Genomic DNA, 11197 nt, shown 5'->3' with positions numbered 1-11197 from the left:
GGTTCCACTTTTTCTTTTTAGCAATCTATGGCTTTTTATTATTTTATGGAACAAAGTTTTACCATTTTACCAAGGGTAAATTACACGAATCATTCCTACTGTTTGGAGTAGCGTACTATCGGAAAAAATAGGCTTGATTAAAAAAAAACTATAAAACCACAGGGACCAAACTTGTAATTTACTTAAAAAGATTTTTTTTTTTTTTTTTTTTTTTTGTGTGTGGGGTAATTTATGACTTGTGTCCTTCCCACACGTCAACTTTAGTAAACTACCCAAAGTCAAACACTTTTCCCTTCACGTATATAAACCCCCTTCACTTCTTTATTGTTTCTTCATTCTCTTCGTATGACTACTTACGATATACACAAAAAGATAATATCTAACACAGATGTCTTTTATAACACTTGCTACCATTCTTGTTTTTGTTTTCCCTTATCTCGTTTTTGCAACCAAAATTAGCACCGATGTTAATGCTCCTAAGGCATTCTTTGTATTTGGTGACTCGTTGGTAGACAATGGAAACAACAATTTCTTGATCACATCTGCACGGGCTGATTCACCTCCTTATGGGATTGATTATCCCTCTCATCGTCCAACTGGCCGTTTCTCTAATGGCAAAAACATCCCTGATATTATAGGTTGATCACCTCTAACTAGTTCCTCGTTTTTTGTTTCTGATTTTATCTCAAAAGCTTTTTGTAGATGTGTAGTATTTTTCGAATTAATATTTGCTTCTACATTGTTGCAGTCTCTAATCTATGATTATATTATATTCTGAATAATTTTAATTATGAACGAGCAAACCAACATATAAATGTGAATTTTTATGAGTCAATCTTAACATTATTTATATAATTTTTTTTTAAATTGCGACCTTTTAATACTTTAGATGAAAGAAGCATGGTGATTTGTTTATTATATTATTCTGTTTATTTTTCTTTTCCATTTTACCATTGTAATTTTCAAGAAATATAAATTATGGCAATACAATCAAAGTACAAATAATTTTCCAATGTTGTAATTGGACAAATTCTTGAAAATATAATATTAAAATAAGAAAATGATTAAAAAAATACAATACTATTATTGTTAGTTTTTTGAAAAAATATTACGACATATTAAATTAAATTATTGAAAACTACATTATTCTTATAAAACATATCTACCCTAATAAATAAAAATGATTTTGGCACATGTCCTTTTCTCCTTCATTTTCCTTCATTTTGATACTTGTCATTTTCTAGATTTTTTTGAATTATTTAATATCCATTTGTCATTTTTATAGTTTTTTTTCTTTTTTATTCAAATCTCATTTATTAAATGCCACCGCATATTAATTAATTCTATAAATATATTAATTAATGTACATAATAACTTTCTATTTTTGAATTCCTCTTTCTATTAATATATTAATTAATGTATATATATATATATATATATATATATATATATATATATATATATATATATATATATAATACATTCAATTTGTGAATCCAAAACTTTTTTTTAATAAACTCGTGTAATACATGGTTTTACACCTAGTAATCATATACAAATAAATGTAATGGAATATCATTTTATTTCCATAAACAACAATTTATATATTATAATTTATATATTATAATGTACAATTTTATAAAATATAAATTGTTGTCCATAGATCACTTTTCAAATCTAATACCACTTGTGGTCCCTCAATTTTGTCTTTCGGACATTCAATTTATAGTTTCCCGATTTCGTCAATTAATTTCTAGTTTTAATTATAATATCGTGTGACTTTCTCAGGAGAACATATCGGGGTGGATCCGCTATTACCGTACTTGGATCCAAATCTCACCGGCAAAAAGTTGCTTAACGGTGCCAATTTTGCTTCTGCAGGGATTGGAATTCTTAATGATACAGGAATCCAATTTGTAAGTTGACTTTTTGCTTCACTTGATTTTCTAATATTGTTATTTTCAAAGTCAAGGATGGAAGCATCTAAATATAAAGGGTCAGGACAAAATCTAGATATCACTTTGAAATATAGGGGCACCTGAAACCCTTTTCTCCTTTGATGTTCTTTTTAAAACTATCTTTAAAATAGCTAGCTATAATAAGTTGATTAATTGTAATTCAATCATATTCATATAACTTGTAGTAGGCGTAAGTCCTAACAATGTCGCATTATTGGTTTAATAGTAAAGTTAACTTTAAGATTGTTAATAGGTGAACATAATTCGGATGCCTTACCAATTGGCTTTGTTTGAAAGATACCAAGAACGTGTAGCTGCTTTAATCGGTACAGAGAAAACCAAAAAGCTTGTTAATGAGGCTATCGTTTTGATCACATGTGGTGGCAACGATTTTGTGAACAACTACTATCTGGTGCCAAATTCATTCCGATCGCTTCAATATAATCTCCCAGATTATGTCCGATTACTTGTCACAGAATACCAAAAGATTTTAATGGTAATAGTATATAATACTCTCTAATCCATGTCATTTTATAAATCAGTGTATGAAAAAGTGAGATTATATATATATATATATATATATATATATATATATATATATATATATATATATATATATATATATATATATATATATATATATGTTCTCAGAGGCTTTACGAATTGGGAGCTCGTAAGGTACTAGTGACAGCGACTGGACCATTGGGTTGTGCACCATCCATAATTGCGTTGCGAAGCCAGAAAGGAGAATGTGCAAAGGAGCTGCAACAGGCTGCGAACCTGTTTAACCCGCAGGTCACGACAATGATCAGTTTACTGAATAAGAAATTGGGGAAGGATATCTTTATCTCTGTTGAAGCACATCATATATACCTCGATTTCATCAACAAACCAAAAACTTTTGGTAATTGCATTTTCCTCATACATATGGATTCTCTTGCATATTTATTACATCGATCGTTCCAAAAGTTAAATATTAGTATAATGTTATCGATCCAACGGTTTAGTTCAGTGTGATTTAATCTCAAAGGCACCTGAGTGAGTCCGGGGACCGCTTACATTTAATGTATATATTAACTGGATATCAGCAACCATGAGGTTAAATGTGATTCAATTATTGTACAAAATACTAGTGACTAGGAAACTATGGGAAAATGACTTAAAAGGCCAACGAAGTTTCCAAACAATTCAAAAAACCCCAATCATATTTTGTCTGTTCAAAAAAACCCAATGAACTTAACATTTTGTCTAAAAAGGCCAACAAAGTTCCAAACCGTTCAAAAAATCCCAATTTTGTTTTGTTTAAGTTCGTTGGGTTTTTTTTGAACAGTTAAAACATGATTGGAGTTTTTTAAGCGTTTTGGAAACTTCGTTGGCCTAACAAGTCATTTTTTTGATACGGTAATAAGTCACGTCATCTGTTTCTCTTATTTGACTTTTAGGAAAATGTAACTTAGTTGGGCTTTTTAGACAAAATGTTAAATTTGTTGGATTTTTTTGAACAGAAAAAACATGAGTGGGGTTTTTTGAACGGTTTGTAAACTTCATTAGGCTTTTAAGTCATTTTCCCAGGAAACTATATATATATATATATATATATATATATATATATATATATATATATATATATATATATATATATATATATATATATATATATATATATATATGATTACAACAATATAAAGATTTGTATTGATGTGCAGGATTTGAGGTGGTGAATAAAGCATGTTGTGGACAAGGACCGTATAATGGGCTCGGTTTGTGCACCGCGTTTTCCAACTTGTGTCCCAACAGGAACGCATATGTGTACTGGGACGGTTACCACCCATCCGAAAGGGCAAGCCGTCTCATTGTGCAAGAAATATTCAACGGTTCCAAATACGTGAACCCCATGAACCTAAGCACCCTTATTGCAATGGACTCAATCAAAGTATAATCGTGATATTCTAGCTAAAATACGTTACTTTTACTCGTACAAAAGAAATAGAGGTGTATTTATGTTTTCTTATCAAAGCAAATAAATATATTATATGTGGGAAAATATTTCTATATGCCCGTAATTATATTTAATATGATCATTAGTTTTAACATATATCTTATCTTTTTTTTTTTTGAACGTAACATATATTTTATCTTGTAGTTAAGAAATGCAACTTTAAATAATGTTTCATCTTAAGGTGGTAAATGACTTAAATAATTATTAAAGAGTAGGGAAAATGGATTAAATTGGTCCGTATGAGTGAAATAAAATATTATAACTATTAGCAAGGATATTATTCTCACAACATCAAATGGATTGACTGGTGTTGGATCGTTAAGGTTAACAACAAACAATAAAATAATCGAAAGAACAAAAGGTTTCATAGAGTCTTAATTGAAAACATATTTCCATTAAGGTTTTCACTAAGAACTTTTTCTCTCACGAGAGATTGCACAAAGCTGTCAATTTTACAATGAGCCCTAGAACAATTTATATACTATGTAATTCTATCTAATATATGGAAATCCCTACATATTTGGGATCCAAACAAAACTATACACATACGATCCTAATTATTAAGATTACAAATCTGATACTTAGCAAACAAGAGCTTCTCGTCGACGCTAATGAACCAAATAGCGTATTGGACACTGATGGATAAACAACGTGAAATAGGTTTGACACATCAAATTATAAGGTTCGACCTTACAATCTCCCTCAGATGATGTCAAAACCTTTAGAGACGACTGCCCAAAATTGTGACTTAAGACTTTGTCGGCTTCAGTGATAATTTCATGCTTGATTCATTTGTAGTCATCTATTTATTTAAGTTCCTTCCTTCTCTTGCTCATATTGAAAGACAGCAGCCAGTGAAAACAATCTATAATGTCTTAAGACATACATATCCGTCTGAGATGGAATAAATGTTTAGTTGGAGCAAAATGGGTGTCATCTGAACTCATAAAACACCTAACTTTATTTGAATCCATATAGAAGATTTCATGCTCTAGGGATCTAATAAATAAATGTTCCTTGGGGACAACTCTTGGAGGTAGGAAATTGTTGATAATCATTGAACCAAACGGTAAGAGAAACGATGCAAAATAAATATACAGTATGATGTTGATATGTCCTGCTTGCGAGTCTTTGATTGTGTGGGAATATGTTGTGTGATTCATTTATAATATGAGTGTTCTTTTAACATTATATTGTAATTGACTCACTTTTTTTTTTTTTTGGAAAGGGAACTTCCCTAACGAGGGTTTTCGGGCCAGCTTACGCGCACCGACTAACCCTTCTACAAACTCACAGAAGGGAAAAATACCATTTTACTCCTATATGGTCTTATAGTCCACAAACTGACCAAACCCTAAAAGTCAACCGAAAGTCAACGGCAGGGAGTACGCTGCGCGTACCAGCTCTCTATGCATGGCATACTCGACTGCCATGCAAGTCATCGGGGATGCTCCACCCCTACGTTGCGCGTACTATGGATTACGCCTAGCGTATGCCCTAGTTTCACTTTCCTCACGTTTTTGGTCTTAATCAGTTAAGACATTGGCTGATATCACAAATCTGGACTCCCTAATGTCTCTTAATCCATAAAGTTAGTGACTGGAAGCCTTTGCATGGCTGATTGGGTCACAAACACTCAAAACACCCATCCTCTTTCCTCATGAAGCTCATATCTCATGCATGGCTTACTCCTAACGTCCAAGATTGGATTTTTATGACTCTACTCCACAAAATACACTAAAAGGGGACAGATCAAGGTCTCTGGAGCTTATTATCTCATAAAGTCTCCATCTTTTGGGACAAAACCCTAAAATACCCCATAAAAATGCATAAATCAAAAGAGTGAGAAATCTTGAAGCTTTATACCTCTAAGTGAAGCTTCCCACATAGCTAAGCTCAGATCCACAAGCATGGACTCTCACTCTTCTTCTCTAAAGCTTCTTTTCGACCTCAAGAACACAAGATTATACTCACAAGCTCTCAAATGCACACACAACTACAAGAACGAAGATTTAGGGTTAGGAGGGTTTGGAGTCTGGGAATGTTGGCCAGGAATGAGGCCATCACTTCCTTTATATAGGGCCTCACCCCTAAATTAGGGTTTTCATTCTGGGCCTAGTACGCCCAGCGTACTAGGAGGCCTCCGCTTCCAATGCATGCACATGAGTACGTTGAGCGTACACGCTAGTACGCCCCACGTACCCATTTACCACCTTTTTCTCAACAAAAGGACCAAATGGACAAATGCTCAATAGATTAGGGTTCACAAGGTATACCTGGACGTGGGGTGTTACAGAAGTAGCTGAAAATCCTCGGCTCCGAATATCAACCCAACTCAAGCTCCTAAACATAAAATATTTCCTTTAAGTACCCTTTCATACTCATAACCCATTACGGGTCACTTTGATCAAAGTCAAAGTCTAATTCAACGCTCCGAGTTGACTCGACTCGTCGAGTTTGCCCTTTAACTCGTTGAGTTCTCTAGAATCGTAAAATCATGTAACCGCGATCCACTCGTCAAGTTTTCCACCAACTGGCCGAGTTCCTCCTTAACTCACAGAATCGCGATATCCCGGGTCAACTCATCGAGTTTTCCGCCAACTCGGCGAGTTCGTCCTTTATAACAACAATCAAGACACTTCCAATCAACTCGTCGAATTCCCTTCTGAACTCGCCAGTCTGTTAACCTTCTTAATGCATTAAGTCCCTATTCTTCATACTAAGGCCCTATCTTTTGGATCCAGGATGGAAATATGTCTAGGAGGGTAAAGTTTTCAACTTTACCCATTAAGAACCTTTCCCCAAGGCATAAACTCAAACCCTAACCTAAAATGGCTTAGATCTGAATCCAAAAGCCATCAAGACTTCAAAATAGACCATGAGGTCATAGATCTAGACTTTAGGGACAATTTGGTCACGTAAAGCCCCCATCTTTACTTGCATGCATGGCCTGATGGGTCTTAAAAGACCAAAAAGATGGTCTAGAAGTTGCATGGGACTTCCATGGCCATAAAGTTTGCACCTTTATGTCATGAAGTCCCCTCAAGACCCTAGATCTGAAGGGTTCACCCAATTGGGACGTCCAAATCCCAACCATCAACATGCTTGGACCAAAACATTGAGTAAAACATCCTAAGACTATATCTAAGCATGACGTAGACAAGATTGAAGTTTTATACCTCAGATGGACCAGAAATGAAGCTCAACTTCTGGATCTACTCTCCTCCCACACATTCTTGCTCCCCTTCTTCAAACTCACCAAGAAAGCACAAGATTAGCTCACAATCACCAAAAATGGCTTAGGGTTTCGAGATTAGGGTTTTGGATAGTGGAGGCTGGAGATGAGACCAACACATTAGGTGTAAGGTGTTTAAATAAGGTTCAAAATCCTGGAATTAGGGTTTCATTTATGCCAGCCTACTCGTCGAGTTGGGGCTCCCCAATTCGTCGAGTAGGTTTCCAAAATTTGCGGTCCAATTCATCCCTACTTGACGAGTTTGGGGCCTCCAACTCATTGAGTCTCTATATAAAAGCGAATAATCAAAAATTAAATACATACTAGGAACCAGACGTTACATTTTGGGTAGTCTTATTTAGTATCCTTAGATTGATACCATTTTGACATGTTGTTGAGTTTTCATCACATTTGGTTTTGAGAATTTACTTTGGTGTAAGTTTTTGAGAGCTTGTATTTCGATAGACTTGTTTTGATAAATAACTAACATTTATGAATTTTCATAATATTTAAAATAAGAATTCTGCTAACGTATTATCGTTAAAATAAATTTAAAATAAAAAAGAAAATTATGGGTGAAAAATCACGATGTTACACGAGCACGACGTCATGTTTTTTACACTTGACACAAACACGACACGAACACTAATTTGAATTTCAGTTTTCTCCAAATTTCATTTTGTGTCATGTATATTCTTCGTATTGTGTCATCAATTGCCACCTCTACATGATTGTGTATGTGTGTTAAGGATCTTCAAGAATTGTGTGTTAGGATTGTCTGATCTTTATGATGCCTTATTGCCTATTGATTTTATTCTCGAATGTTGCTTTGTTTGTGCTATGTGAAACCTATATTCATGTTAGTTAACTATTAAGTGAATACGTTAAGTTGGATGCCACAAAGATTAAATAGTTTTAAAATGTTTGATTTGGCCCTATTGCATAGCTCTTGTTTGATTCCAACCGTTGTAGTGTATGATCTTTCAGTCGAAGCACTACTTAATCCTTGTTGCATGTGACATCCCCAAAATCACGGCCAGAAAAGACCGGTTTGTTTATGCTTTGTTTAAAAATCAGAGTTACATTTTAAATGAAAGTGTTGCGGAATTTGTCCCAAAACAAAAATATGATAAAGATTTATCAAAAGCATTTCCATAGAAATGTATTTCATTAAAAGACTCGAGATTTCATGTTCGTACAGATCAAAAGCATAAACAGTACAATATAAGCCTTACTACATTATTTCATATCTACAGGCCTATATCTGTAATCCCTCGTCCAAAACATCACACCTATGCTCATGCGCCACTACCTGTAATACATAAAACTGAGTGGGTCAGGCTTGGGAGCCTGGTGAGCACATAGGGTTTTCAACCCACAATAAATAAGTTTATTAATTTCATCGATCAACAATAACCCGATTACCCGTTCCCGTTATCCTCACTTTACGTCCCTAAACACCTATCATAAGGGACCTAGCCTAAGGATCATCATCGGGACGGACACTACTGCTAAGGGGATTCCTCAGCAATAAATGTCCTAAAGGCAACCATGTGGGGGATGGAGTACACCGGTGAACATATCGTTCACAAACACCTACAGGTTGCGAGCCTGCTAGTGTTCCACTGGACTGTCTAGAAGAGTCCGTGGTCGTCATCCATACTCCGCTAGATGACAGAATCAACAACATCAACATCGAGGCCTCTCATCATTTTATCACACATCACCTATTGCATCTACCCATGTTTTACCCCAACATTTTCGTAGATATAAAATACATATACAGTTTAAATCATTGAAAACATGTATAACAACGTTCATCTAGCATAGATAGCAAGTATTCAGATAATATGCACACATAGCACGTAATTTATATAAAATACTTCATATCTATGTGTAAGTTGAAAGTAACTATGCACTCACTTGTTAAGGTGATGATTCCAAAATCGGGCAGCGCTTGCTTCTAACGATTCTATTTTCCTTCGACGAAACCTAGCATTATTATCGCTAAATTTTAGTCTAATATTTACCGTGACCAACTATTAGTCTTATTATTATTATTATTATATAAGCGTTAAACAATATTTTCCAACCACTATGTACAGACAGGGGCCAGACATAAAACACCGGAGGGCAGGACCATTTTGGCATATAGCACTTCTGAAATCCAACAACCCTATGCGGCCCTTTAAACCAGATTCCCCGTACCGCGAGTAGTTAAAAAAAATATTATAACGACACTTATATAAGTTATAATAATAGCTCAAATATTTATTATAAGTTCATAATAACAATACTAATTTTAAATATAAGCTATATTAAAATAAGGTAAGCATAACTTACTTACAAGGGGGTTTTAGCTAGGAGTCGGGCTTTGCAGGGGCAGAACTTCGTCGCTGAATCTTTCTAAGAAAGATTCGTGCAGCGCTTCAGCGCTCATCTTACTATACTAAACTACAGAAAGAGAAGTCGAATCACGAGGGACCGAAATGCTCGGGGGATAAGGAGAGAAAGACTCTTGAATCAAGAGAATGGTGCAAGAAATATGAGAGCCCAAGGCTCTTATTTATACTAATTGAATTTTCAAAAACTACCCTCCATAATTACTTAATGACCTTTTAGTTATATAAACAACTAAACACCCCTCTATAATACTATTATAAATGGATTTAATGATATTTGTACTAAACTAATGTCGAAAGAACTCAACATTAGTCTTATAATGACCGCATCGTCGATACCTTTCTAATGATATATACATATGTGTATATATATATATATATATATATATGTGTGTGTGTGTGTGTGTGTGTGTACGTATACATGATTTATACTTTATTTTAATACGTAAATATGCTATTATAATTTGTAACTCGTTCATACGAACTCCGTTTTTGACGTTCTTTATATCCACGCGTAGGTGAAGACGTACTCTACAACTTTCGTTTAGACTCCGTCGGCTAATTTTGACTTTATTTTTAAAGTTATATTTTTAACAAGCCGGGACAGGATTGGTCGTTTAAAATCTCATAACTTCTTCATACGAAGTCAAATTTGGGCGTTCTTTTTATCGATGTTCTTAGTTTAACATATTCTACGACTTTCGTTTAGATCACTAAGGCTAAATCTCGCTCTATCGTAAATTCACTATTCACGCTTCCCGGTATCGTGTCGGTTCTGTCGTGAAACTTCGACGGGTCATAACTTCTTCGTTATAACTCGGATTTCGGCGTTCCTTATATGCACGGAAACCTTGAGACATATTCTACAACTTTATGTAGAGATATCGGGATTATCTCACACTTTAATTTTGACGCTCATTTTTATTCTTTATTAATTATACATTTATAATTAAATAATAAACACATATAATTCACATAATACTCAAATATTTCATCTTTATTACTTCAAAAAGAGTTACAAGAGTTGACCTAGACTATTACATTGACAAAAATGCTTAGCCCTGAAACCCGGGCGTTACATTGCATGTGATTGTATTCGTAAGATAGTTAGTTTAAATTGGTAGAAGTTGTAGGAGTCGAAGTTAGTTGTAAGGTGTCGAAATTGTAGTAGAGTTCGTTATGTGATGTGATGTTATTTACAAAGGCATAGTTGTTTCGAAACTTTATGGTCGAGTCCTTTGTATTTTTTGTGTGCTTTCTTTTCTCCTATAAATAGGGGAAGGTACAATAGATAGATAAGAACTTTGGCATCATTTTCTGTCTAACTCTCATTGTATCAAGGAAGCATAATATGAGCCGAAACAAGATTTTATTTACTCTGAGTGATCTAATTCTGTTTGTTTTTCTAATATCATTTCATTTCTCGATTAAATCACAACTACATTTGGTATCAGAGCAGGAATCATGCTGCAATAATCTTATTTTTATTTTATGCCAATCATATTTTGAATCTCGTAATTGGATTCAAAAGTTTCTGCATTTTTGATATTGAAAATCATCCTTGATCTTCAGTTATGATTCGATTCTGCAACTAGTTTGTTTA

At 34.1% G+C, this 11197-nt stretch overlaps 1 protein-coding gene across 1 annotated transcript; it reads left to right on the top strand.

Moving 5' to 3' along the window:
* The first annotated feature begins 324 nt into the window (after positions 1–324).
* Positions 325–4038, top strand: LOC145066958 (GDSL esterase/lipase At5g18430-like). The gene is made up of 5 exons (XM_079014194.1): positions 325–638; positions 1789–1916; positions 2212–2454; positions 2610–2862; positions 3665–4038. Exons 1-5 carry the CDS (start codon positions 389–391, stop codon positions 3895–3897), a joined length of 1107 nt encoding a protein of 368 aa, XP_078870320.1. The 5' UTR covers positions 325–388; the 3' UTR covers positions 3898–4038.
* The last annotated feature ends 7159 nt before the right edge of the window (positions 4039–11197 follow it).

Source organism: Lactuca serriola, chromosome 8 (genome assembly GCF_051521515.1).
Source record: "Lactuca serriola cultivar US96UC23 chromosome 8, Lser_US96UC23_V15, whole genome shotgun sequence".
Lineage (NCBI taxonomy): Eukaryota > Viridiplantae > Streptophyta > Magnoliopsida > Asterales > Asteraceae > Lactuca > Lactuca serriola.
Note: the sequence above shows the minus strand (reverse complement) of the source record. Positions and strands in the feature narration are given on the sequence as shown.

What these genes read in the sequence shown, in the direction of transcription:
- LOC145066958 (XM_079014194.1), top strand. Translation starts at nt 389, where the DNA reads ATGTCTTTTATAACACTTGCTACCATTCTTGTTTTTGTTTTCCCTTAT. An exon ending in AAACATCCCTGATATTATAG is followed by an intron (nt 639 to 1,788) that starts GTTGATCACCTC and finishes TGACTTTCTCAG; the next exon opens with GAGAACATATCGGGGTGGAT. An exon ending in CAACAAACCAAAAACTTTTG is followed by an intron (nt 2,863 to 3,664) that starts GTAATTGCATTT and finishes ATTGATGTGCAG; the next exon opens with GATTTGAGGTGGTGAATAAA.